Genomic DNA, 27,910 nt, shown 5'->3' with positions numbered 1-27,910 from the left:
TAGAACGTTCTCTCTCCTCACCCGCGACGAAGTCGAGAACACTGCAGCCACCGCCATTTTCCCCACCTGCACCGGAAACCGGCTGTTCGGGCACTTCCGGGAAGTCCTAGCCGCCCGGCCAGCCGACTACGGCAGCCACGGAGGACGTGAGCCGGAAGGTGCGTCCCTGCGTATGCCGGAAGTGGCGGTGCGTGTGACGCCGGCGGCGGGGGGGCGGGGCCTGGGGCGGAGAGCGGTTCGCGCGCTTCGGGCCTAGTCCGGACTCGCCGCCGCCGCCGCCATATTCCCGGTAACGGGGGCGCGCGGCCGGGGGCAGGTTGGGCCGGAAGAGGGGTCCGGGCCGGCACTGAGGCGGGGAGGGGGTCGGTTGAGATGGGACGGCCAGAGTCTGCGGGCGGAGGGAGGCGCGGGCCTTTTGAGGGAGGAGGCAGAGCGCGCCGGGCCGGGTTTGTGGGGAGGGAGCGGGGCGGGCCTAGCTGGGGGCGAAGAGTAGGCCTGGGTGGGGAGCAGAGGCGGCTGGAACTGCTTGACACCTGGGGGCCCTGGCCGGAGCCGCCTTGGGGGCTAGGCAGGTGCGGCGGATAGGGGCTGCGGGCTTCGCCGCGGTCATTCTTCGCAACGCCGTCCTAGGGCCCCTAGGAGCCGAGGGTGGGACTTTTCCGTCACGCCATAGGCAGCTGCGGCGCCGACGCGGCGCTACCCGGGTCGGGCCCGAGGGTGATGGGCAGCGACCCCCGGCGGCCTGGGAGAGCTGGGGGCGGCGCGAGGCCGGGGGCGGGGCGGAGCGGGTGGGGCCGAGCTGGGGCCGCCAGGATGCTGCGTCTCTGGAGATGGGAGGTTAGCAACCATTACCCTCCTCCCAGCCCAGGACCCTCGTGCCTTCTAATTCTTGCATTTTGCCGAATCCCGCAGTGGCATCTTCCTTACTTTGTCCATCCTCCGGACTCGCGATCTTCCTTCCGGAGCCATGTCAGAAGGAGTGGATTTGATTGATATATATGCTGACGAGGAGTTCAACCAGGTGAGGGGTCATCAGGAGCTTTGGGATTTTCAGCAAACTGGCAGTGATTTCAAGCTGTACCAGTCCTAGGCTTGAACACGCGTCTATCTGGTCTAAAATTTTTTCCCTGCGGAAACTTTAAAGACTACACTCCATTCCTCTTTATGTTAATTTGAAGCTCCAGGCTTAATTTTAAAGGCTTTGATTTAAGAGCAAATAAAAAGCAGGTGTAATAGAATGGTGAATCAACCTGTGGAATTTACTCCCCAGGAAGCCAAAGTTGGATGTCAGACTAACCACACTTAAAAATCAAAAGTACATTTGCTACGGTATTCATGAGGACAGTGTTGATACCTGTTCCTTTACATTTTCAACCTGCAGCTGGAGAAGTGTAGTCCCCTCCACCGTGACAGTGCAAAGGCAAAGTAGAAAAGATAACTTTAACATGTAGTTTCAACTCCATTCCAATTAAGTTTTACTTCCCTTTATAAGTTGGTTGACTCCAGTCATGAGAAGTCCACAGGCATTTTGGTATCAAATTGTATTGATTAACTTTAGTCTTTCTAGAGGGAATAAAAGAGTAAAGACGTTAGACAAACCAGTTAGAAAACAGATAATAGACCCACGCACATACCCTCAGTTGGATTTGTTTTTATTGTGCCAGGGAACATTATACAGACATTTATCTAGAGCTGGGCACGGTGGCTCTTGACTGTAATCTCAGCTGCTCCGGAGCCTGAGATGGGAAGATTACTTAAGGCGAGGAGTTCAGTACCAGCCAGGGCAACAGGGCAACTTCTCATGACTGGAGTCAACCAACTTATAAAGGGAAGTAAAACTTAATTGGAATGGAGTTGAAACTACATGTTAAAGTTATCTTTTCTACTTTGCCTTTGCACTGTCACGGTGGAGGGGACTACACTTCTCCAGCTGCAGGTTGAAAATGTAAAGGAACAGGTATCAACACTGTCCTCATGAATACCGTAGCAAATGTACTTTTGATTTTTAAGTGTGGTTAGTCTCTACAAAAATGTAAAAACAAAACAAAAAAAACAACCAGATGTGGTGGCTTGTGCCTGTAGTCACATCTACTCTGGAGAGTGAGGCAAGAGGTATTCCCTGAGCCCAGGAATTCAAGGCTGCAGTGAGCCATGATTGGGCCGCTGTACTCTCTCCTGGGCAACAGAACAAGACCCTGACTCTTAAAAACACAAGAAAAATTCTCTCAAAGAAATAATCTTCCATGCAGTTCAGTTTTTCAGTCTTGAGGTCAATTCTCAAGAATGTTCCAAAATTTCTATTGAAAACGTACCAATATTTAGCCTGGGTTATTTTCAGCACCATTCTATGTAAGTAAGCTGGCTCTTCCCACTTGGCATCTTCCAGTGGGTACACATAAGGACCTGGTAAGAGCATGTATTGAATGGGTTAGAAAGGGAAAGTTCCCTGGTTGGACCTGACTTTGATATGAGGCAACAGAAGAGGCAGATACATGCCATTTATTTTTCACTTGGCGTAAGTTTACATTAAAATCTATTTTTTGATGCATTATGGTTTTGTAACATGGAAATTATAAACCATACACAAAAGTAGAATAATGTAATGACCTTGTACCCATTATACAGCTTCACCAATTATACTTTTTAATGGCAGGTTTCTTGTCTCTGCTCTGGTTAACTGTGGTCCTTTAAATATAGCTGCTGATTGTCTTAAATACATGAATTTTCCTTTTTTTTTTTTTCTTTCTTGAGATGGAGTCTCTCTGTCACCCAGGCTGGAGTGCAGTGGCGCCATCTCGGCTCACTGCAACCTCTGCCTCCCGGGTTCAAGCGATTCTCCTGCCTCAGCCTCCTGAGTAGCTGGGACTACAGGTGTGGGCCACCACGCCCAGGTAATTTTTGTATTTTTAGTAGAGACGGGGTTTCACCATGTTGGCCAGGTTGGTCTCGAACGCCTGACCTTGTGATCCACCCGCCTTGGCCTCCCAAAGTGCTGGGATTACAGGCGTGAGCCACCATGCATGGCAAAAAAAAAAATTTTTAGTTTTAAATAAGTCCAATAATTATGGATAAAAGAGAAGTTATAGATGTTAATTTAGGTACAAAATCATTGTTTTCCTGAGTTTTCCATATTCATTTGAATCAGACTTTTACTACCTTAAAAAAAAAAAAAAAAAAAAAAAAGTCTTGCTGTGTTGCCTAGGCTGGTCTCTCAACTCCTGAGCTCAAGTGATTCTCCCACTTAAGCCTCCCAAACGGTTGGGATTACAGGTGTGAGCCACTCTGCCCAGTTCAGACTTTTTGCAGATTATATTTTTCCCCCACCAAGATAACAAGAGTGCTCCTTAGTTCTTCTCTTTTTTTTTTTTTTTTTTTTGAGACAGAATCTCTCTTTGTCGCCAGGCTGGAGTGCAGTGGCATCATCTTGGCTCACTGCAACCTTCATTTCCCAGGTTCAAGTGATTCTCCTGCCTCAGCCTCCTGAGTAGCTGGGACTACAGGCGCGCGCACCATCATGCCCAGCTAATTTTTGTATTTTTAGTAGAGACAGGGTTTCACCATGTTGGCCAGGATGGTCTCAATCTCTTGACCTTGTGATCTGCCTGCCTCGGCCTCCCAAAGTGCTGGGATGACAGGCGTGAGCCACCGTACCCAGCCACCTTCTCTGTTATTAATGAAAAGCTTTTCCCCTTCTAATTTCTTATTTGTGGATTGATAATGGTGCCATTCATTTCACTTTGAGAAATAGGCAGAACCCATTATCCAGTGGTCACTGCTTTGTTAGAGTAGAAGTTATTGGTCTCAACAGTTTGTTCTCTGGTCTTCTCAGTTAAAAAGGACTTTTTTATGGGTCTAAGACAGGCTAAAGGTAGTATGTGGACTTTAATAGATACATATATCCAACAGGCAATATTTGACACTAGGCAAGCTGAAGAAAGTGTGATTTTTGAATATCTTATGTTTTGTGGAAGGTGAGGGGATGAGTGCTTCCCCCACACACACATGCAAATTAGTTATTTTTGACAAAGTTAGTGTTAGTGTCATCTGGAAGCTACAGAAATTGTTTAAAAAAAAAAAAAAACTTTGGCTAGAATTGTTAGAAGCTGGCTTAGTCTGAAGGCACCCAGTACAAATTGTGTTTTAGAATGTTTTAAGAATGTTAATGATTTCGCCCCAAGCTGGCCCATGCACAGGAAGCCCTTCATGTGCACTTTGCTCCGCAAGGAAAATTAATACTTTTCCTAGATGGAACCCTATGGTACTTATTCCCTGATCTCTTAGAGCATTTGCTGCAAAAGCCTGTTTTTGCCAGAGCTACTTTATTCCTGTAACATAGGGAGTCCTGGGATTCACACTGGCTCTCAGTCACTCTGGAAGGGTGACTGAGATCAGTTGCTCTGCTGGGAGTTTTGGCTTATACTGAGACAGGCTTTGCACAGTGTGTCCAGTTCTCTTCCTTACGTCCATCAATAAGTATTTATTTATTGAGCTACTTGTGTTTGCTAAGCACTGTGCCAGGACTAGTGAGATAAAAGGAAAAAAAAGTGGGTCCCTGTACTCAAAACAGATTCCACTCCTGGTGGGTAGGGGTGGTGGACAACGACAATGTACAGTGAAGGGCAAGGAGGGTGTGAAGTGGGAACTGTGGAAATGGTCATTATAAAGCCAAAATTTTTTATTAAGCCTTGGTTACAATTAAAATAAACAATGGTATCAAGTTGGTTGTTCTGAGAAAAATAAATCCTAGGCTAGTTACTTCCCTCAGTGGGATATGAGGAAGAAGAGGGTGGAGGGTAGGAACATTGAGCAGACAAGTGGAGAAGATCTTATTTAAATTGAAAATCACACATGTTCTCTTTTGTTTATAGAGAAGCAGGAAGTTTCATGAGACAGTCACAGTTCTTTCTGTGCTATTAAACACAAAATTCTTTGAGGTAGTCATTCAATATTAAATACATGTTTCATGTTTAATCTCCCTGGAATGAAACTTTGAACATCAGTATATGTAAAATGTACTTCTCACTTAATTTGTAGAATTTGATTTTACTTTAATCTATCACTGCATAAATCCCCTGAGAAATATCTCCAGCCCTTAACTGTGTTTCCGTTTTACTAGCTGAACAAGTAAAATGAATTGTGATGCTGGGGGATTAAAATCCAAACAATTTGATACCTTGTTTCTTCAGTAGAACCCTCAACAGACTTGCCCTGTGCAGTTCCCACCAGCTTCTTTGAACTGAAGCTCTGTGGCCCAGAGAGACCATTTAAATCTTGTGATAATTTTGTATTCATTCAATCCTTTTGTTTCTATAAGTGGTAGCCATACCAAGATCCTCCAGGATCTAGTCTGTCCTATTCTTTAAGGGATCTTAAAACAGTGGATTGGTTGCCTAAGCATATAGTACGAAGGGTTTCCTAGTGATGCATTTGGTCTCTGAGCTGTCCAAATCTGCATGTTAGTCCACTACTCAATTTTCAGTGATAATTTTTACATTACAAATTTTAGACACATATACCTGAATTACAGATACTGCGTGGAAGGGAATCTCAATTTGGTTCCATTCGATTATCCAAGATGATGTGTTTCCTTATTCTGTTTAAGTGTCATTTGAAAAATCCTTGATTTAAAAAAAAAAAAAAGAAGGCTGGGTGCGGTGCCTTACGCCTGTAATCCCAGCACTTTGAGAGGCTGAGGTGGGAGGATCACCTGAGGTCTGGAGTTCGAGACCAGCTTGGCCAACATGGTGAAACCCCGTCTCTACTAAAAATAATAAAATTAGCTGGGTGTGGTGGTGCACACCTGTAATTCCAGCTGCTTGGGAGGCTGAGGCAGGAGAATTGCTTGAACCCAGGAGGCGGAGGTTGCAGTGAGCCAAGATCGTGCCACTGCACTTCAACCTGGGTGACAAAGTGAGACTCTGTCTCAGAAAAAAAAGAAGAATCTTGGTGTGAAGTAGTGCTTTCTAAGGATTTGAGCATTGGATAGGATCAAGTGATGTATATAAATCCTTTGTCTACCTTGAACCACAGGAGCAACTCACCATACCTGGTACATGAATAGAAGAGTGATTTGTCTAGAGTTGGGATAGTTTGAGACATAAGAGCTGTGAAATATTTTATGGTGATTACTTACACACAAAATGTTTTCCCACTCATTAGCCTTGGCTGACCTCACCTTTATTATCCACTCTGTCCTCTCCAGTGTTACCTTCTCTCCTCATTCTTTACATGCTGACCCTTTTTATGCACAATCCTTTTTTATGGGTTTGACTACATGGAACAAGCTTCCTGTGCTTATTTGCCTCACTAATTTCATGTTGTTAAGTTGCCCCCTAAAAGTTTACTCTCTCTTGCTATTCTTTTTCTAACGTTTTTACAAGGGTTAAGCCCTCCTGGTAGGTTTCTTAGAGTGTTTTAATATTTGAAATTATTGGCCGGGCGCGGTGGCTCACGCTTGTAATCCCAGCACTTTGGGAGGCCGAGGCGGGCGGATCACAAGGTCAGGAGATCGAGACCACGGTGAAACCCCGTCTCTACTAAAAATACAAAAAAAATTAGCCGGGCGTGGTGGCGGGCGCCTGTAGTCCCAGCTACTCGGAGAGGCTGAGACAGGAGAATGGCGTGAACCCGGGAGGCGGAGCTTGCAGTGAGCCGAGACTGCGCCACTGCACTCCAGCCTGGGTGACAGAGCGAGACTCCGTCTCCAAAAAAAAAAAAAAAAAAAAATATTTGAAATTATTTATATGCTTCAGGAAGTAGAATCCTTCCCCCTTCTCTATCAGAACAACCCAAGATTATTCTCTTAGTGTGTATTTTCTTCCACTGTACTTCAGATAAACTGAAAAACTAAAAGATTGTTTCCAAAGGTTCTTATAATACAAGGACTGGTCTAAGAGTAAACTTTTTTGTGAGTCTTCTTCACATCACTTCAGAATTAGCAGTTCTTGCCGTGATATTGGAGGGAGAAAGTTATGGGAGCCACCTGTCTTTAGTTGCCTTGGAGAAGCTGTTTCTTCAGGGTACTAGACAACTTAGGTGCCTCCTTTATTCCCTTTTCAAAAGAATAGCAATATGAAACTGCCGTAGCATCCTTAAAACACTGAACTACTTGCTGTCACTGTCATTTTGGCAGCATTATCTTTAGCATTGTTTGTATGTTTTGTCTAATTCTTGTAATAAAAATAAAATACTTGTCTAATCCTTAAAAAGATTTCTCTGAGGCTAGGCATGGTAGCTCACGCCTGTAATCCTAGCACTTTGGGAGGCTGAGGTGGGCAGATCACGAGGTCAGGGGTTTGAGACCAGCCTGACCAATATGGTGAAACCCCATCTCTACTAAAAACAGAAAAATTAGCTGGGCATGGTGGTGTGTGCCTGTAATCCCAGCTACTCAGGAGGCTGAGGCAGGAGAATCACTTGAACCCAAGAGGCGGAGGTTGCAGTGAGCTGAGATGGTGCCACTGCACTCCAGCCTGGGCAATGGAGCAAGACTCTGTCTCAAAAAAAAAAAAAAAAAAAAAAAAATTCCTCTGAGATAATTACATTGTAGAATGCTGAACGCTTTTTTTTTTTTTTTTTTTTTTTTTTTTTTTTTTTTTTTTTTTTTGATACAGGGTCTCACTCTGTTGCCCAGGCTGGAATGCAGTGGTCCACTCGTGGCTCACTGCAACCTCAACCTCCTGGGCTCAAGTTATCCTCCTGCCTCCCAACTAATTTTTGTATTTATTGTAGAGATAGGGTTTCACCATGTTGCCCAGGCTGGTCTGAAATTCTTGGTCTCAAGCAGTTTGCCTGTCTCTGCGTCCTAAAGTGCTGGGATAACAGGCGTGAGCCACTGCACCCAGCCTGTAAAGTCCTAAACATTAAGATCGCATACCGTAGTAGTAGTATGTGTAGTTTTAGGGGTTTTGGTATATAGTAAGTAAGATAACACATAGGCAGAATATATATTTTGCACATTTTCCATAATACATATTCATATTGTAAATGCTTACTGTGATACAGTTTATGATATAGGTTCTTGTCCTGTTTTCTGGCCCTTATATTTTAGAGAACTTTAACTGTTTTTTGTATATCATTGAATATTGGCTGGGCATGGTAGTCACCCCTGTAATCCTGGCACTTTGGGAGGCTGCAGCTGGTGGATCACTTGAGTCCAGGAGTTCCAGACTAGCCTGGGCAACGTGGTGAAACCCTGTCTCTACAAAAAAAAAATTTGAAAATTAGCTGGGCGTGGTTGCGCATGTCTGTAGTCCCCAGTTACTTGGGAGGCTGAAGTGGGAGGATCACTTGAGCCCAGGAGGTTGAAGCTGCAGTGAGTTGTAATTGCACTACTGCCCTCCAGCCTGGGTGACAAAGTGAGACCCTGTCTCAAAAAAAAAAAAAAAAAAAAAGTCTCCTAGATACACGTCATGGTAATGCATTGGGTCTGTATGTCATTTAAGAAATAGAACTTAGTAGGGGAAAACCTCTGTTGTTATTCCCTTCCCTTTTATTTATTTTTTATTTTCTCTGATGGAAAGATGGGATTGTATACAAAGAGTTTAGGGCTTTCCTACATCATTTGTACCAATCAAGGGATTTAAATCAGTAACTCCCTATCTTCTTTGCATTTTTGTACCCACTTTCATACTTTTCCTCTGCATTCTGTTTCTAAATAAATTTATTATTAAATAGACAAGTGAATTTTATGTAACACTTGATTTTGGAAATAGCATAAGATATTGAAAATAAGTTTTCGTTAGCTTATCTTAGATGTGGTCTTTAGAAGCTGACCTTATTGATAACAGCAGCCCATGCATCTCATTATGCATTCTTTCTTTGCTTGCTTAATCACCCAGTGCTTTTTGATTCTTGCTGGTGGCTAAAGCCAGAAACTTTACAGACTATTAACAGAATCTGGAGGGGAAAAAAAATGTACATAAGCATAGTTAAGTGATACAGTTTCAAAAGGAGGTTTTTCTTACCTTGTTTCCTAGGGTAGAACAAGGAAGTTTTGTACATGTTTTACCAAGTATTTAACTGGATTCTAATAAACTAGAGTGAAATAGAATGAACAAAATGAAGTTTGCAAACCTACCTTTGGCAACCCCTCATCTCTTAGGACCCAGAGTTCAACAATACAGATCAGATTGACCTGTATGATGATGTGCTGACAGCCACCTCACAGCCCTCAGATGACAGAAGCAGCAGCACTGAGCCACCTCCTCCTGTTCGCCAGGAGCCATCTCCCAAGCCCAACAACAAGACCCCTGCAATTCTGTATACCTACAGTGGCCTGCGTAATAGACGAGCTGCCGTCTATGTGGGCAGCTTCTCCTGGGTGAGTGTGGGTAACCAAAAATGCTTATGGGTGGGATGGAGGGAGAGCACTGGGAGGTGATGGCATTTTCAGAAACCACTGTTGCACTGTTTTGTGCTCTGATGGGGTTGGATTTCTTTTTCCTGGGATCAGGTTGGATTGATCTCTGAAAGAGAACTATCCTGAGGACGTACTGGTGCCGAAGAAAGCAATGATTAAGTGGGTAGTTGCTTTTTCTGCCATCTTGTTACTGCCCCTGACCCTGGGGCTTTATGTCTAGCAGGGTCATCTGTGGGACGAGATTTCAGAGTGAACACCTTGAACTCTTGGTGGTCATTAGATGGTCCTGTGATAATGGTGGGTGATGGGGATTAAAGACCTTGATAACTCTAGTATACTTGGGGTAGGTGGTGACTATTGTTCTGCAAGTTATTTTGTAATGTTTTGGGGCTGGTGGTGGGAGTGGTTTTTCCAAATTAGGAAATACATTTACGGTGGGGGAAGTTCTGGCAATGGTCAACTCTAGCCTGTCAGATCTATAATTAAAAAATTGCTAGCTGTCAATGTTTGAACTGATGACCAGCCAGCCCAAATGGCAGTCAAAGTTACAATAAGTTTTAATCTTCATAATCTCTAAAGATGGAGATTGGGGGTGAGTGGGTTTGGAATTCTGTATGGATAAGGACAATAAGAAAAGTCTGCACTAATTGAAATATTGCCAGGCTTTTGAGTTTCCTCTGGGGGGACTTAGTTGTGACTAGAATCCTGGGTTTGGGACATTGGCGGGCGGGGGTGTAGCTCTTGACATCTCTTCCTTTTCCATCTTGCCGGCCCCAGTGGACCACAGACCAGCAGCTGATCCAGGTTATTCGCTCTATAGGAGTCTATGATGTGGTGGAGTTGAAATTTGCAGAGAATCGAGCAAATGGCCAGTCCAAAGGGTGAGGTCTGGATTTGAGAAGCCCCTTTTAATTTGTAACCACTGGGTAACAGATCTGCACTATATTTTGGCCCTGGATTTTAATCCCTCCCACCCCTGGCCCAGCTTACTGCCTTGGTTTCGGCAAACTGCCTTAGAAAGGGACTTAGCTGCAGTGTAGTAGAACATCCATCTGTTAAGGGGCGAAGAATACTGATTTTTAATTCCAAAAAGATAAAAATTTAGGCTATCTCTGTGTTGTTAGTAGTGCTGTGTGTCTGTTTAGTTTAGCAAGATGTCCTTTGCTTTATCAATTTTTACTAAAAGTGGAAGAGAATTTCTTTTTTCTTCTCTTGGTTGTCTACAGATTTCATTCATTTTTAATTTTTCTTTCCTAAGGTATGCTGAGGTGGTGGTAGCCTCTGAAAACTCTGTCCACAAATTGTTGGAACTCCTACCAGGGAAAGTTCTTAATGGAGAAAAAGTGGACGTGAGGCCGGCTACCCGGCAGAACCTGTCACAGTTTGAGGCACAGGCTCGGAAACGTGAGTGTGTCCGAGTCCCAAGAGGGGGTACGTGGAGACCATCTGTATGAAGGGGGGGGGATGTTTGTGGGTTTGTTTTCTGTGGTGTAGGCTCAGCCTACAGTGTGAATGAGTTTGAGGGAGGGTGATGGTGGTTGTGAGTGGTGTCATGGTCGACAAGTAGTCCTCAGAATAGGTCTATATAGAAGAAAGAGCATTGTGCTGGGAGTCAAGTAGGTTCAGGTTGTAGTTTGGTTCTGCCACTAACGCATTATGTGACCTTGGCCAAGTCACTTTACTGCTTAGGGCCTGTTTCCCCATCTGGACTAGTGACATGATGTTTAAAGTTCCATTACCTCTAAATTCTGTGTTTCTATCTAAAACTTGGCATTAGGTGAATGGGCTTAATTTTTAAAACATGCCTCTCTATAAATTATCAAGAAGCAGCCACCCTAAAATGTAACTAAAAGGTGCCTATAATCTTTCCATAAATGTTGATTGGAAGGATACTGTAAGGAATCAACTAAGAGGAGTGTTGGAGAATAAGACTTGAACAGTATTTCTCCAGCATTGTCCAGGGGAGAGGGTGTCTTTTGATTACCAAATGTTTTAGTCTGCTTGGCAGGTATATCCCATTAGTAAAGAAAGTTACAGGCTGGGCGCGGTGGCTCACGCCTATAATCCCAGCACTTTGAGAGGCCGAGGTGGGTGGATCACGAGGTCAAGAGTTTGAGACCAGCCTGGCCAACGTGGTGAAACCCCATCTCTACTAAGAATACAAAAATTAGCTGGGTGTGGTGACATGTGCCTGTAATCCCAGCTACATGGGAGACTGAGGCAGGAGAATTGCTTGACCCCGGGAGATGGAGGTTGCAGTGAGCTGAGATCAGGCCACTGCACTCCAGCCTGGGCGAAAGAGCAAGACTCCATCTTGGGGGGAAAATTAAAAAGTTAGGGGCTGGACATGGTGGCTCACACCTGTAATCCCAGCACTTTGGATGGCTGAGGCGGGCAGATACCTGGGGTCAGGAGTTCGAGACCAGCCTGGGCAACATTGCAAAACCCTGTCTCTACTAAAAATACAAAACTTAGCCAGTTATGGTGGCACATGCCTGTAATCTCAGCTACTCGGGAGGCTGAGGCAGGTCAATCTCTTGAATCCAGGAGGTGGAGGTTGCAGTGACCTGAGATTGCACCACTGCCCTCCAGCCTGGGTGACAGAGTGAGACAACGTCTCAAAAAAAGAAAAAAGGTTACCTCAGAACTACCTTAGTTTGAGGACAGTTTCCCTAATGTTCATCTTACTCTCTTTATTCTGACTGTACTTGCTGAGCCACTTTCTGATGCTAATTTGGTTTCCCAGTTAGGGTCTCCTATTGGGAAGAGAATGCACTGACCAGCCGACACATATTCTGGTCTGCTTGGCAATTATATTTCTTATTGTAAATTAATAAATTGGTTTTATGGTTTATGAATCAGTCTCTTGTGAGTTTGGTTAGCATGAATCAGTCTCCTAGGGCCTAGTCACCCCAGTTGAAGCAAGTTTCTGAACCTGAGAAACCTGAGGACTAGACCTTGGATTTTCCTGACCTCATAAAGTGCAGCCACCCTGCAAGGCCTTCCTTGAGACAGGAAACCACCCTTATTTTCTTTTGCTACAGTGGGAGGAACAGCAAAGTTTCATCACTGATGTTCTGTCACTGCTTAGGTCCAGCTCTCAAAATAGTGCCTTGTCTTGATTGGGTGTATCCTCCAGGTAGAAATAGGACCACTTTGCTCTTGCATAGGAACAGCTGTTCTTTTAACTAGATTGACAGCCTAGATAGATTTGGTGTGAACTCTTACTGTTCCATGTTAGAAAGGACACACTCTTCTTCCTTGACAAGTTGTATTTTCAAGTCCCCTCTGTTTTGGAGTCTTTCTGTAATTCACCCCTGACTTTCCTTAGGTATGTAATTTTACAGCTGTATTGAGGGGTAACATTCTACTTCTACTCAGCTACTTTTCGTGTTACTTTTCTTTGCTGAAAAGATTGTGTAACTGAGTGCTGTTTTTCTGCTCTGTCATGCTGATGGACCTGGGCTGTGTTAATTCACTAAGTAAAGCTGGTGGACTTCCTCTGCATAAAAATGGTTGCGTCTTTTGGGACTTGTAGCCATAGACACAAAACAGAACTCTTGCAGATATGACAACAGTAGTAGCTGGGAAAGTGGTTAGCTGTCAGATGACACTTGCCTTATACCTTTTTGTTCTTCAGTTTGAGAGAACTCTAGGAAAGAGCCAGTTGCCATGTGTTTGAGACATGAAGAACAAGACAGAACTGGCACTGTTCTGTAAGAGAGAAATCTAGGTGGTTGTCAACATAATTGATTCCACCTTAGGTTTTACTCAGGAGCTGGGATTAACTGTCATATTATCGTATTCTAGTTTAAGGAGCACTCTTTCCTCACTTGCTGCCAGTGGCATCTTTCTATCTCCAAGACCGCCCCCGCAAAGCCATGTGATATTGTTCTTCTATTGGATTCCACAATAAAGAGGCTTAGACTGTTAAACTGGAGAGAAGGAACAAGTTTAACCAAGTGACTTGACAATGTCAGAATCCATGCTTCCAGCTGTTTAAAACATGTTCTGAGCTCCTGTTGTGCACAGCACCATACTAGCATGTGGTGATGGTGTTCCTGTTAGGCTGCCCTGAGGAGTAGAGGATTTTGGCCATTGAAATGTAGCGGGAGTTCCCCAGATTTGAGACGTGTTTTGTAGCAAGCTTTTGCTAAGTATCCTTACTGTCAGCTGTGTGCCATCTGCTTGTGCTGTGGGCGGATCTTTTATTGGCGGATCTCCCAATTTTTCTTACCTTTCACTTAACCTCCAGTTGTCTAGTCTTCATGTGTGTCTCTTTCTCACCCTGATTACTAGTTTTAGTATGTAAATAGAAGTGCCATCCAGTTCCTTCCACTCCCTCTCCCCGTAAATTCCCTAGCCTACACCCTGTGGCAAAGAGAACATTTTAAGTGTGCAACAGGAAGAGGTTAACTAGTATTAGTTTAAGGAGAGAGGTCGTGAACTCTTCAGGAGATGTGGGGTTTCGAGTCAACTGCAATTCACCTGAGCATCAGTGAGCACTGTCATTTTCTCGTGGGCTATCAGGATCCTTCTACATTTAAAAATAGAAGATATATATAAGAATAAATTAAATCTGTTCTGAAGCACTTCTGGAGTTCTGGATGGAAATCATTCTTTGACAGGATTTAGGACGATATTGTTTTTTGGATTTAATGTCTTCACTGAGTAGCTTCTGACCTTCTCTGAAGCCAAAAAAAGGCAGTAGATGGTTTTACCTTCTCAGCCACTTTAGTCACCTTCCGTTGTAGGGTGTCTGATAACTCCTGAAGGATGAACTGGTCCTATGGGTTTGTGTAAAGCCTGGGCAGTAACGTCAATTCTGTTTTGCTTCATAGGAATACCTCCACGGGCCCATTCCCGAGATTCTAGTGATTCTGCTGATGGACGGGCCACACCCTCTGAGAACCTTGTACCCTCATCTGCTCGTGTGGATAAGCCCCCCAGTGTGCTGCCCTACTTCAATCGTCCTCCTTCGGCCCTTCCCCTGATGGGTCTGCCCCCACCACCAATTCCACCCCCACCACCTCTCTCCTCAAGCTTTGGGGTCCCTCCTCCTCCTCCTGGTATCCACTACCAGCATCTCATGCCCCCACCTCCTCGATTACCTCCTCATCTTGCTGTACCTCCCCCTGGGGCCATCCCACCTGCCCTTCACCTCAATCCAGCCTTCTTCCCCCCACCAAACGCTACAGTGGGGCCTCCACCAGATACTTACATGAAGGCCTCTGCCCCCTATAACCACCATGGCAGGTAAGGACTATCTTGTTCCTTTCAGATTTGAGCCAGGATAAATAAGTGTATTAAGCATTTTATTCTCCCTGAGAAAATGAGCACTGAATCCTTGTTCTTTCCCCTATGGATATTCTGTTATCATAGCATTGACTCCTGGGAAGTAGTACCATGTCCTTTATATCCCTTTTTAAGGTGCTTAATTAAATGCAGGAGCAGGTATTATGAATGCTACAGATGTCTAGCATTGTTGTGTGTTATGCCAAAATTACAAAAGTATTGTAGAGTACAGTAAAAATAATAAGGGGTATGAGCAATCAAGGATGGTATTTTCTCTGTACAGCCGAGATTCGGGCCCTCCACCCTCTACAGTGAGTGAAGCTGAATTTGAAGATATCATGAAGCGAAACAGAGCAATTTCCAGCAGTGCCATTTCCAAAGCGGTATCTGGAGCCAGTGCAGGTAACTCATGCTTACCTTTGCTGCCTTCTCCTTAACCTTTACTTTTTTTTTCCTGATTTTGTCATTTCTACTGGCAAAAGTTCAACAAGATAAAGTTGGAGTACTGTAGATATCAAGAGCGGCACACTTTGAAGAGCAATGTGTAACCTGATTTCTTGGCCTTGGGGAAGCTCCGGCAGCATTACTTAGCCTGTATCTAGGCCTGCCCTCATGAAAACCAACTTAATGCCTAGAATATAAATAATACCATCTCGATGTGGTGTTTGCTGTAGAATGAAATTCCTGCCTTGTGGAAATCTCCATCTCAGTGGTTGATCTTTAGATCTAGTGTCTGTGTAGTAGACCCAATACCAGATATAGACCCTGGGTTTTTTTTTTAGGAATGATGTCTTGACTGGATAATGTGTTTGTTTGTTTGTTTTGAGAGGGAGTCTTGCCCTGTCGACCAGGCTGGAGTGCAGTGATGCAATCTTGGCTCACTACAACCTCCACCTCCTGGGTTCAAGCGATTCTCCTGCCTCAGCCTCCCGAGTAGCTGGGGTTATAGGCACTTGTCACCACACCCAGCTAATTTTTGTATTTTTTTGTAGAGACAAGGTTTCACCATATTGGCCAGGATGGTCTTGAACTCCTGACCTCAAGTGATCCGCCTGCTTCAGCCTCCCAAAGTGCTGGGATTACAGGTGTGAGCCACCACGTCCAGCCTAGATAATGCTTTGCTATGAAATCTGATTACATTTGGGAGTCTAAGCAGAGCTGGTAGGTAGCCTATACTAAAAAGAGGCAAGTCTGTAGATGTCATCTTAAGGCATGTTATGCCCTTACAGCTAACTTTTGCCCTGCTCTCAGTATTAAGTGGGTAGAACCAGCAGCTATGATTCTGAAAGCCCTGAGCATAAGATCTTTGGTTTCTAAAAGAGGAGGCTACAGGAAGTTTCAGAGTTCTGGTCCAGTTTTCACATCATGACGTTAGCCATATTCACTTCCTTCCTGTGAGTTTCCTACATGAATATAAATGTCTATAGGTTATCAGATCTCCTAAGAAATAAGTTAGCCCTAAATATTATCTGCTTTCCCTCAGTTTTCATCTTTGCATCATCTTGCCAAACTTGAATTCACAGAGTAGGTTAAAGACGGAAAGTATGTATGTTCCCTTCATTTTTTTCCCACCAGAAAAATCTACATTGACATCTAAGTTAATCTTTTTTAGGCCAGGTGCAGTGGCTCATGCCTGTAATTCCAGCACTTTGGGAGGCCAAGGCGGGTGAGTCACTTGCGGTCAGGAGTTTCAGACCAGCCTGGCCAACATGGCAAAACCCCATCTCTACTAATAATACAAAAATAAGCCAGGCATGGCGGCACACGCCTGTAGTCCCAGCTACTTGGGAGGCTGAGGCACGAGAATTGAGAATTGCTTGAGCCCAGGACGTGGAGGTTGTGGTGAGCCGAGATTGTGCCACTGCACTCCAGTCTGGGTGACAGAGTGAAACTGTGTCTCAAAAAAAAAAAAAAAAAAAAAAATTAGTCTTTTTAAATTAAAAAGTAATATATACCCATGGGTTATATGGGTTAAATACACAGAACAGTATAAAGTACTCATTGTTCCTTCTTCCTCATCAACCCTTTCACACTAAGATGATCAGTAACTGAATCTTGATCTCCTGTTGTTCTCATTCCAGTCATTCAAACCACAAATACTTATTGAAGGTGCTACAAAAACAGGCAAAAATTCCCTGCCAGGATGGAGCTGATGTCTTCATATTCTTGTGCCTCCACTGGACAGTTTCTCCATAGTTTCTGTTCTTGTTGCCTTGCACAGAGGAAGCTGCCAGGCTTCATTTTCACTGGACCCCTGCCTGGATTCATATTTTCTTTGTATTAACTTCTGTCCTTAATGTTCTTAACTTAGCTTGGAAAAGCAAAGTGCAGGTACCCGCCCCATGACCACTATCCCTGAGCCAGGCATTGCTCAGAGTTGGGAATGAAAGGCCTAGTTTTTTACGACAGCATAAATTTTTTTTTTTTTTGAGACGAAGTCCGGCTCTATTTCCCAAGCTGGAGTCGTGCAGTGGTGTGATCCTGACTCACTGCAACCTCTCCCTCCCAGATTTAAACAATTCTCCTGCCTCAGCCCCCCAAATAACTGGCATTACAGGTGCATGCCACACTGCCTGGCTAGTTTTTGTATTTTTAGTAGAGAGCGAGTTTCACCGTGTTGGCCAGGCTGGTCTCGAAATCTGGCCTCAAGTGATCCGCCCACCTCAGCCTCCCAAAGTGCTGGGATTACAAGTGTGAGCCACTGCATCCAGCCATAATTTTTTTAATGTATACATATACTACACATACATGTTTTATGTAAATAACATATATACACACACATCTGATTGTAGGTTAAAAATAATTTGTAGAAATACACATTGTTTAGAAAGTCTCATGAGGTACAGTGGCTCATACCTATAATCCCAGCACTTTAGGAGGCCCAGGCAGGAGGATCACTTGAGGCCAGGAATTCAAGACCAGCCTGGTCAACATAGTGAGACCCCATCTCTACAAAAAAATTTTTGAAAAATAAGCCAGGTGAAGTGGCATGCAGGAGGATGGCTTGAGCCCAGGAGTTCAAGGATGCAGTGAGCTATGATCATACCTCTGCACTTCAGCCTGGGTGATAAAACAAGACCTGTCTCAAAAACAAAATAGTCCTCTATACAAGGACCACCAATAAGACCACCTTTTATAGTTTATATTCCTCCAGAATTTTTTCTGTACATATGACAATTTATATAATTTTTATTGTTTTTACAAAAACAGGATATGGTTTTGAAACTTGCTTGTTTCAATTAGTATATTCTGGACACCTATTATATCAACATATAATATAACATTTATTGATCCTTACTGTGTGCCTGGCACTGTGCTAAGGGCTTTACATGGATTACTTTGTTTACATACAGGTTTACCTCCTGCTTTTTAACAACTGTGTAATGTTCTGTAGAACCAATGTTCCTTTATATAGCCAGACCCTATTGAAGATAATATAACAAACAACATTGGCCGGGTGCGGTGGCTCACGCCTGTAATTCCAGCACTTTGGGAGGCCAAGGCAGGCGGATCACAAGGTCAGGAGATTGAGACCATCCTGGCTAACATGGTGAATCCTTGTCTCTACTAAAAATACAAAACATTAGCCGGGCGTGGTGGCGGGCGCCTGTAATCCCAGCTCCTCAGGAGGCTGAGGCAGGAGGATGGCGTGAACCCGGGAGGTGGAGCTTGCGTTGAGCCGAGATCACGGCCACTGCACTCCAGCCTGGGCAACAGAGCGAGACTCTGTCTCAAAAAAAAAAAAAAAAAAAAAATCACTAAAACACTGTTAAACGTACACACTTGTGACCAGAAGTAGAAAATTTTTAATAGAATTGCTGGCTCAAAAAATATGCACGTTGTTTATTTTAATAGATGTCAAATAGCCCCTGGACAACAATGTGTCAGTTTGTTCATCTGACAACATCTGTCAGATTCTAAACTGCTGGAATATAGGTGTCATTCAGTTTTACACTTGCAACATCTGCCTTGTCTCTTTTACCGCGGTTGTTTGGGACAGCTAGCTACTCTTGGTTTGTGTCTGCCTGAGTTCTCCTTTTGGTCTAGTTAGTTTACCATCTCTCCTCACCCTTGGCCTTTCTCCTTCATCCTTTATCAGGGGATTACAGTGACGCAATTGAGACGCTGCTCACAGCCATTGCAGTTATCAAACAGTCCCGGGTTGCCAATGATGAGCGTTGCCGTGTCCTCATCTCCTCTCTTAAGGACTGTCTTCATGGCATCGAAGCCAAGTCCTACAGTGTGGGTGCCAGTGGGAGCTCTTCCAGGTGAGTTGGTGATTGTGTCCTCACCTACCAGCCCCAAGCAGCACTCTTCCAGAGATAGGGAGTGGGGACAAATGGAGCCCAGGGAATCTAGGAAAGACCTGGCTGAAAGTCTGGACCTTAGCCTTCGTGTCTTTTTGGGGAAGAAACTAATCAGATGCTTTCATTAATAAGTGTAACATCTGGAATCTGGCGGGTTGAGGCAGTGGGCTCATGTAGGAAAAAATACAGACAGGTATTTTTAAGAACATGGGCTTTGGAGCCCTACAAGCTTGGATTGGAATGCTAACTATCTGTATGACCTTCTTGCGTATGGAAGTTAGTCAACTTTCCAAGCCTTATTTTTCTCATTTTCTAAAAAAGGGACAATGATAGTATTTATCTTACAGACCTGTTGTAAAGATTAGGTCAGATAATCCATACAAAATTATTAGTACTGCACCTGATAAATTATGTTCTCAACAGATAAATTTACCTGTTAATCATCTTCCCAAAAAAGACTAGTCCTCAAAGAGCTAAAATCCTCAGACAGTAGGCCCATGATAGAGTAATAGAGGAATAGTTTAGGCAAATATCGGAAGACACCAAAACACCACATTCTTGGAAAGAAAGTGGTAGGCCTTCTGAGTGAGGCTGAAGGATCTTTCTAATAGGAAAAGACATCGGTCCCGAGAAAGGTCACCTAGCCGGTCCCGGGAGAGCAGCAGGAGGCACCGGGATCTGCTTCATAATGAAGATCGGCATGATGATTATTTCCAAGAAAGGAACCGGGAGCACGAGAGACACCGGGATAGAGAACGGGACCGGCACCACTGAGAAAGGTGGGGAGAAGCCCTGTTCCTGGCTGCTGGGGGATTTTTTTATTAAAAAAAGATTTATAGTGAAGAGTTCTCTCTCTTTAAAGCAAAAGTAAATGCAGCAAGGGTAGGGGGAACTTCTGATTTACAGAACTTTAATTTTAGGGCAGATTTTCTGCACATTTATGGGGAGTCTTACCCTGAGATTCACCTGTTTCTGCTTGTTTCTTGACTGCTCTAACCTGGTATCTGAATGAGAGTATGGTGTCTACATTCAGGTACCAATTTGAATCCCAGTTTCTCCACTAATAGTTGGCCATATTACTTTCTGTTCCACAGTTTCTTCATTTGTAAATGAAGATAATAAAAGCAACTGTCCCAATAACTTGCTAAGTTTCAGTGAGAGAGTCCATGTAGACCATTTAGCACTCATGGTACCTGTCACATAGTAAGTTCTCAATAATTAATAGCCATTGTTACTATCATTATGAACTTTCAATTTAGAAAATTAGGAAAATTGACTAAGAATAGTAAGGCCATTGCCTACTTCGTTTTCAAGGTGCAACATTAATGATTTTAAGAATTAGGCTCGGCGCAATGGCTTACACCTATGATCCCAGCACTTTGGGAGGCCAAGACGGGAGGATTCTTTGAGCCAGGAGTTCGAGACCAGCCTGGGCAACATAGGGAGACCCTGTCTCTACAAAAAATACAAAAATTATCCAAGTGTGGTGGTCCCAACTGCTTAGGAGGTAGAGGTGGGAGGGTTGCTCGAGCCCAGGAGGTCGAGGCTGCAGTGATCTGTGATTGCACCACTGCACTCCAGCCTGAGTGACAGTGAGACCTTGTCTGAAAAAAGGTAGGGAGGAGGGGCGGGTGGGTTCCTCATGCCTGTAATCCCAGCACTTCAGTAATTTGGGAGGCAGAGGCTAGAGAATCACTTAAGCAGGAGTTTGAGACCAGCTTGAGCAACATAGTGAGACCCTATCTTTTTTTTTTTTTTTTTTTTTTTTTTTTTTTTGAGACAGACCCTCATTTTGCCGCCCACGCTGGAGTGTAGTGGCATGATCTCGGCTCACTGCAACCTCCACTTCCCAGGTTCAAGCTATTCTGCCTCAGCCTCCCCAGCAGCTGGGGCTACAGGCACATGTCACCACACCCACTAATTTTTCTATTTTTAGTAGAGGTGGGGCTTCACCATATTGGCCAGGTTGGCCTTGAACTCCTGACTTCGTGATCAGCCCACCTCCGTCTCCGAAAGTGCTAGGATTACAGGCGTGAGCCACCACGCCTGGCCGAGACCCCATCTCTTTTAAAAAAAAAAAAATTAGTTTATTTAAAAGATTTTGAAAATTAATATGCTTTAGTCAGAGAGGAGAAAGCTGATCTGAAAAATTATCTTTAACAGGTTTAGAGGCTTTGGTGGATAATTAACTTCAACGGAAGGGTTTTTTGCTTTTGGAAAAGACTTAGTGACAAGGTTGTTTATTTTGTTGTTGTGTTTTTTGTTTTGTTTTGTTTTGAGACGGAGTCTCACTCTTGCCCAGGCTGGAGTGCAGTGGCACGATCTCGGCTCACTGCAAACTCTGCCTCCCGGCTTCAAGCAATTCTCTGCCTCAGCCTCCCGAGTAGCTGGGATTACAAGTGCCCACCACCACGCCCGGCTAATTTTTGTATTTTCAGTAGAGACGGGGTTTCACCATCTTGGCCAGGCTGGTCTTGAACTCCTGACCTCATGATCCACCCGACTCGGCCTCCCAAAGTGCTGGGATTACAGGCGTGAGCCACCGCACCTGGCTGTTTTTTTGTTTTTAAATAGACACAGTGTCTCGCTCTGTCACCCAGGCTGGAGTGCACTGTCATGAGGCACCATCATGGCTGTGTAACATCAACCTCCTGGGCTCAGATGATCCTCCTGCCTCAGCCTCCTGAGGGCTAATTTTTAAATTTTTTGTAGAGTCTTGCTTTGTTGCCCAGGCTGGTCTTGAACTCTTGGCCTCAAGGGATCCCCCTGCCTCAGCCTCCCAATGTGCTGTGGGATTACAGGCATGAAGCCACTGCGACTGGCTATAATTTTCTTTTGAAGCAAAATGAAAGCAGGAAAGTTGGGAGAAAAACTGTTAAGTAATGGAGAAGTTCATTTAAGATTAGTTGGATCCAGGGGCTCTGGCTGTGTCATCCAGACTTTATCTGCATCTCTCAGCTCTGCTTTTCTCTGTTACTTTCATTCTTAGACAGGCTCCATAATCGGTAGGGAGTCAGAGGGGTTGCTGTGTCTTTAGGTTGCATCCTACCAGCTTAGCAATCCCAACTGAAGGAAAACTTCTGGAAAGATTGTTTCTAGTATATAAGCATATTGGAGCAGGTGTTGACTCTGCTTCTATGGAAATCTTTAAAATAGGCCAGAGTGGCTGGGGGTCAGTCTGTAGTTCCTGGAGGCTACTGCGTGACCCAGGTAACTTCAGGGTCCTTTCTCAGTTTTGTGGTTGCAGATTTATAAGTCTCTAGGACTTCCCATTTTTCTGTCTCACATCAAGTACATTAGGAAGATGTCCTTGGCCGGGTGCGGTGGCTCACGCCTGTAATCCCAGCACTTTGGGAGGCCAAGGTGGGTGGATCACGAGGTCAGGAGATTGAGACCGTCCTGGCTAACATGGTGAAACCCCGTCTCTACTAAAAATACAAAAAATTAGCCAGGCGTGGTGGCACGCACCTGTAGTCCCAGCTACGCGGGAGGCTGAGGCAGGAGAATGGCATGAACCCAGGAGGCTGAGCTTGCAGTGAGCCGAGATCGCGCCACTGCACTCCAGCCTGGGCGACAGAGTGAGACTCCTTCTCAAAAAAAAAAAAAAGATGTCCTTGATTTTTTGCCTGCTTGATCTAAAGTAATGGTAATTGAAAAGGAAGGTGAGGGAAAGAATAGTAGTTCTGTTTGGTGTCTTTGGGATGGTGATGTCTGGATGAAGAAGGAGAAAGAAACTCTGACCACCTGTGAGCCCCTATAGTTCATGAGCAATAGCTGGAATGTAAATAGGTGGAAAATTAGCAGTATTTTGCCTAGTGACAACCTACTAAAACCCAAAATACTCCTTTTAGGTTTGGCTACTGCCCTCTATCTTATTCTTTGGCCATTAGCTTAAAAAGATTTATAGCCAGGAATTGCTTTTATCTTCTCCCAAACAAGTAAGTGGAAAGATGAAAAATTACTAATATTTTTTGTCTCTGTTCTCTGTTGTTAGCCACTCATTTATTCCACAGAATCCTAGAGTGCTTAACATCATTGAAATCTAGGGTGTATCCCATGTAGAATCAACAGTTAGGCTGCGGGCTCTAGGTACTTCTTTCTAGATTTTGCAGCAGGTTGAGTTTGGGGAGATGCCCATGTGTCCTCTGGAAAAGCAGACACTAATGTAGATGGAGACCACAAACAACTTTGGCCTAATTCAGTCTCAGGTGGGCATGAAGGCAGGCATTAGAGTTGGTGTTGGTCCAGTCCTAACTCCCTTTTCTTGTTTGAGTCTGCACAGTTGCTAGTGTTACTTGTGGGTTGAAAAGCATATGTAGGCTACTGTGTATGTCTTTTGGAGCTGACTGGGATAAGAGTGACCAGGAAGGTGATGATTGACCTGTGCAGAGCATGCACTGTCGTCTTTGGGGCTGCATTCAGTTTAGTAGTTAGAACATAACTGCATGTCACCATTCCTGATGGCTTTGCTCCTGACAGCCTTATGACAGGGAAATTACCAGCGAGATCCACTGATCCAGCAGTAGTTTGAGAATTAAACATCTCAACCTGAGTCTTTAGCTGTCACTTTGCATTATTTCTTCCACTTATAAAATGGGGCCAGGCACAGTGGCTCATGCCTGTAACTTCAACACTTTGGGAGGCCGAGAGGGGCAGATCGCTTGAGCTCAGGGACCAGCCTGAGGAACATGGCAAAACACTCGTCTCTACCAGAGATACAAAACTAGCTGGGCATGGTGGTGTGCTCCTGTAGTCCCAGCTACTTGGGGGTGCTGAGGCGAGAGGAGTCCCAGCTACTTGGGGGCACTTAGGTGGGAGGATCGCTTGAGCCTGGGAGATAGAGGCTGCAGTGAGCCATGTTCGTGCCACTGCACTCCAGCCTGGGCAATAGAGCAAGACCCTGTCTCAAAAAATAATAGTAATAAAAATAAAATAAGATGAGACTATTTCTCCCATTATGAGGATAACTCTTTTTTGATAACTTTGAAAATGCTGTGACAATATTGCCTAGAAAACCGTCATTTGACTTGTGTAGGCCCATGACAAGATGGGAAAAATTAACTCTGAGGCAGGTTTTCTACTACCCCACTTTTCCTGGTCACCCGTTTGATAATAGTGGTTATTGCATCTAATAATACAGTCTGAAAGAACTGAATCAGGCACCCCAAGAATGTCAGTTTCTTACATTCTCACTCTTAATTCCATCTGTAGTGACCAAGTTATGGCTTAGGAAGTTTCATGCTGGGAAGATGGTACATGGTCCTCATTTATAGCAACCTTTTAGTTAGAAATGAATCGTATTTATATTCTGTGATGACAGGTGTTCCCTGAGAGTGAAAGGTACATTTTGTCCAGAGGCAGCAATAGAACAGTAGCCTTCTTTGTCCATCTTTTCTCAGCATAGGTCCCAGTTCTGGGGCCTGAAGGCTAATTGGCCTACTGAAGGAATCTCTGATTTCTGCCTGCATTCCAACATTGGCACCAAAATGTAGCCATGGAGATTTAAGAATTCAGTGCTGTGGCTTGCATCTCTTGGTGTACAGGTTATCCTCTGCAACCTGTGTCTTCAACTTTTTGTAGTTCTCTACTATGTCAGTTACCTCATTATTTTAAGACATTATCCTACTTGAAATATAGTCATTCTCACCTCATTCCTGTCCTCATTATCCATTGAAAACTGAGCTTTCTCTTCAATTTGGATCGAATTTAAAGATTCAGAGGCCCTAATGGTGTGAAATTGAGTGCACTGAGGGCTTCAGTTTTCCCTTAGAGAAAATGGGACAAATACCAGCCTGCATAGGTGTTTAGACAGGCCAGGAAGGCTTAGGCCATACAGATTCTGAGGATCCAAGCTGAAAATAGTGTCATTTTGGTGTGTAGAAGGATCAGGGAGGACGTAGATGTCTCCTCTAGGTTTTATAAGGCCACTTTACAGAAGTAGTTATATAAAAGGTAAACATTTGTGTGTAGGCTGTGTTGCCGGTTTGGGCATTAGGAGAAATTCTAATTCCTCATTTTCCCTTTGACTATTAATTCTGTTTAATATGCTCAGACTGACCATACCACCACCTGCAGATGGATATTGCAGCATTGGAACAAGGGCTGAGTATACTAGGAACTTTGTTTGGTGGCCATGTGACAGGTGGCTTAATAGACCCTTACTTTTGGGTAAAAGTTCTTAACTGCATTTAGGTTTCTTCCATGCTCTGCTTTCTGTTCTGGCCACGTGACTCCTGCTTAGTGTTAGTATGTTTCCTGGTTCCTCACCTATGGCTGTCAAGCGAGGAAAGACTTAAAATCTTGAGTTTTAGTACATCTTGGAAAACCTCTGGGGCTGTGTTTGTGCACACACATACTCATAAAGGCACTTTTAGCCAGGACTCCTTTAAAAAGAAAAAAAGGATTTAAGAGTTTCCTGTGTATGTGCATCCTGCCTGCTAGGGCCTCTTGGGTATTTGGGGATTAATGGATTTGGTTGTATACATACTTGTTTTCTTACCACTGAACCTCCCATTTCCAGATTTTTCCCCCTTCCCCTTAAGGTAAGCTATGACTTGCACAGAATAGATTTCTGAACCCATATTTAAACTTACCTTATTCCCTTTTAGCAACTTTTCTTGAAAGTGTCACAGTTTCCATACTTTTACAGCCAAAGTCCCCTTTTCAGTCAAACTTTCAGAGACCTCATTTTGTTGTTTTTTCACCTAATCTTTATAGTGGATGTCACTGCTTTTTTTCTCTCTACTCACTATAGCTTCTCCTCCAACCATTCCTTACCACTTCCAGTGTCAGACAATCCTGCTTTGTTTTCCCAGACTTGCATTCTCTGTCTGCATTCCTTGCTTCTTATGTTGTAGCGTTAGAATATGTGTGTTTTATATAAGCCCGTCATTCAGAAAGTAACCTCTAACTTGTGTTTTCTTTCTTCTCTTCTGATGTTCTCATTGCAGGAGTCTGGTTGGAAGCAAATGTTTTTTTAATGGACTTGCATCTCCTCACCTTGATCAGGACTAAAGGACGGAGGCCGCCCCACCCCCTTCCCTTTCCTCCAAACCCCTAACTCCCTCCAGACACCCAGGGAATACCCTCTGCCCCACAGGACTGACGCCTGCTTGGCAGCCCTCCCAATCACACACCTCCTGTTTGCCAGGGGAAAGAACCTAAAGACTTCGTGTGATTGGGAGGGGTGGCAGACAGGAAGAAAAGAACATGTCCAGGCCCCTGGTCTCCATAGAGAATGGTGCTTTGTCCAAGAAAACGTATGAGTTTCTGATTCTCCGGGAGCAGTTCAATGGTGAGGTTGATGGGAAGACTTCCTTCCCAAAGAAAATAGATCCTCCATGCAGGATCTAGGAGAGTGACTGGGTGTGCCAAAATATGCCCAGGGTCCTGCCCTCAGCACTAGATTTAATGGGGCCAAGAGGGTCCAAACCCCTTGCTAACATACCACTTCTTTGTTTAACTCCTTTACCTTCCCAGCCCTTTGAGGAGGGACCATGAGAACAGAAATTACCTTATGAAAAGCTACTTCTGTTCCTGCTTTCCCTCTCGTATTGACGGTTTATTTCCTTGACCTCCCAGAGGGCTGAACTCTTTGAACTCTGCGCTGCCCAGCCTTCTCAGTGGACTTGCCCCTCCTAAGCAGAGAAGGCCTATGAGGTTGCTTGCTGCTGGGAAGCCTGGCAGAGCCAATTACCACCCTCTTCTGCTTAGTGCTTGGGTACCTCTTGCAATAACCAGCTCTTAGTTGTTCCCTTTCCCTGGGGCTTTTCCATTTAACACATGGAGCCCTTCCCCCAGAAGGCTACTTCCTTGTTTTAGAGGAAGGTACTGCCCATTGGGAGATGGGGACATTGGGACCTCAGCAATGAAGAACCCTTGTGAAGTAACCAGGAGGAATGGGGAAAGAAGCAAGTTGGGCAGGATATGGCCTGCTTCCATAGGCTTTTCTTTTTTCAGGTTTGATGTAAGCATGGGCTTGCATCCCCCAGGTACATACTTTTACTTATTGTGGGATAACCTGGCACTAGTAGGCAGGTAAAGTCACAAATTTGGTGTCTTTTCACCTTTTGACTATTGACTTAATAGCTCCTCTCACTCTGCCTGGAGATACTTCCTGCCTCAGATGAGGAGCCAGAAGAAACAGAGCCCGACTTGAATGAACTCAGCTCAGAGTTCTAAGGACCAGCATTCTGGGGGCCATTTTCTCTACAGGCAAATGGAATTGCTTTTCCATAACATCCAAATTGTAATGTGGTTGCTGCTGAAGGAGGAGGCAGCAGCAAGGTCCTGCGGTACCCATGGGGTGATGCTACTTCTGCATGCATCTACAGGGCATCTGACATCTAACATGAGACGTGGCATGTGAGATGAGACTTGGCATGTGAGACATAGGGTCACTAGAGACCCTTCTGGGTCAGAGGATAGAGACTGAATTGGACTAAACCCTTCCTCTGTTCCCAGCACGTTTCTCATATAGCCCTCAGTCACTGAGGGAGTCCCCCGCAGGATTGGAGAGGCACATTCCTTTGGGACAGAGGCTACAGGTTGGAGCTTTTTTTCCCCTGTCCCCCAACCCCATCCCCACCTCCACTTCAGAACATGGCACCCCACCCAACTGGCCAAGTGTTAAGTGATGTGCTTATTGAGAGCAACTCCGGGTGTCTTTTAAAATGTAGAGAAAAGGTGACAGTTTAAGGAAAAATATATATAGAATACCAGAAATGCCGTTTACCCGGAGAATTTTTTTCTCCCCATTTGTTTTGTTTTTACTCAATGACACCATTTTTAGTTTTATTTCCTGATAGCAAAAGGAAAAAAACACCCATCCCTCAAAAAGGCCAAGGTCCCGTCCCCCTGTTGTCGGTGATTTGTTTGTCTTTCTGATAGGTTGAAAATTGTGTAATAAACTTGATGACGCTGTCAATCTTTTATACTGCATTGTATT

The 27,910-nt window shown here is 44.4% G+C and overlaps 2 protein-coding genes across 12 annotated transcripts in view; one reads left to right on the top strand and one right to left on the bottom strand.

Annotated features, from left to right (window-relative positions):
• The window catches only part of LOC129484016 (succinate dehydrogenase assembly factor 2, mitochondrial), a 66,334-nt gene extending 65,626 nt beyond the window's left edge, over nucleotides 1-708 (bottom strand). For 6 of the 7 annotated variants that reach the window (XM_055281461.2, XM_055281785.2, XM_055281862.2 and 3 more), the window contains exon 1: nucleotides 22-146. In XM_055281461.2, the coding sequence (XP_055137436.2) occupies nucleotides 22-57 (36 nt within the window). In that variant the 5' untranslated portion in view covers nucleotides 58-146. Of the gene's footprint in view, nucleotides 1-21 lie in introns of all 7 variants that reach the window. The other variant, XM_055282034.2, reaches the window with a different exon arrangement.
• CPSF7 (cleavage and polyadenylation specific factor 7) lies at nucleotides 181-27,889 on the top strand. 5 transcript variants are annotated; one of them, XM_055281219.2, is made up of 10 exons: nucleotides 181-289; nucleotides 913-1,021; nucleotides 9,104-9,322; nucleotides 10,139-10,242; nucleotides 10,620-10,765; nucleotides 14,203-14,617; nucleotides 14,940-15,058; nucleotides 18,756-18,924; nucleotides 19,575-19,742; nucleotides 25,914-27,889. In XM_055281219.2, the coding sequence occupies exons 2-9, from the start codon at nucleotides 968-970 to the stop codon at nucleotides 19,735-19,737; spliced, it is 1,389 nt and encodes a 462-aa protein (XP_055137194.1). In that variant the 5' UTR covers nucleotides 181-289; nucleotides 913-967; the 3' UTR covers nucleotides 19,738-19,742; nucleotides 25,914-27,889. The 5 variants fall into 5 exon arrangements, with proteins under 5 accessions (XP_055137194.1, XP_055137115.1, XP_055137034.1 ...); XM_055281140.2 differs by having other exon boundaries at nucleotides 10,620-10,792; XM_055281059.2 differs by having other exon boundaries at nucleotides 228-446; nucleotides 10,620-10,792.
• Nucleotides 27,890-27,910: the final 21 nt, after the last annotated feature.

Source organism: Symphalangus syndactylus, chromosome 1 (genome assembly GCF_028878055.3).
Source record: "Symphalangus syndactylus isolate Jambi chromosome 1, NHGRI_mSymSyn1-v2.1_pri, whole genome shotgun sequence".
Lineage (NCBI taxonomy): Eukaryota > Metazoa > Chordata > Mammalia > Primates > Hylobatidae > Symphalangus > Symphalangus syndactylus.
This window is presented reverse-complemented; position numbering and strand designations above follow the sequence as displayed.

Excerpts from the sequence above, each read along its gene's own strand:
- CPSF7 (XM_055281059.2), top strand. The coding sequence starts at position 373 with ATGGGACGGCCAGAGTCTGCGGGCGGAGGGAGGCGCGGGCCTTTTGAG. Across the intron at positions 447-912 it reads GGCAGAGCGCGCCGGGCCGG|TGGCATCTTCCTTACTTTGT; the intron begins GTTTGTGGGGAG and ends CGAATCCCGCAG. Across the intron at positions 14,618-14,939 it reads CCCTATAACCACCATGGCAG|CCGAGATTCGGGCCCTCCAC; the intron begins GTAAGGACTATC and ends TTCTCTGTACAG.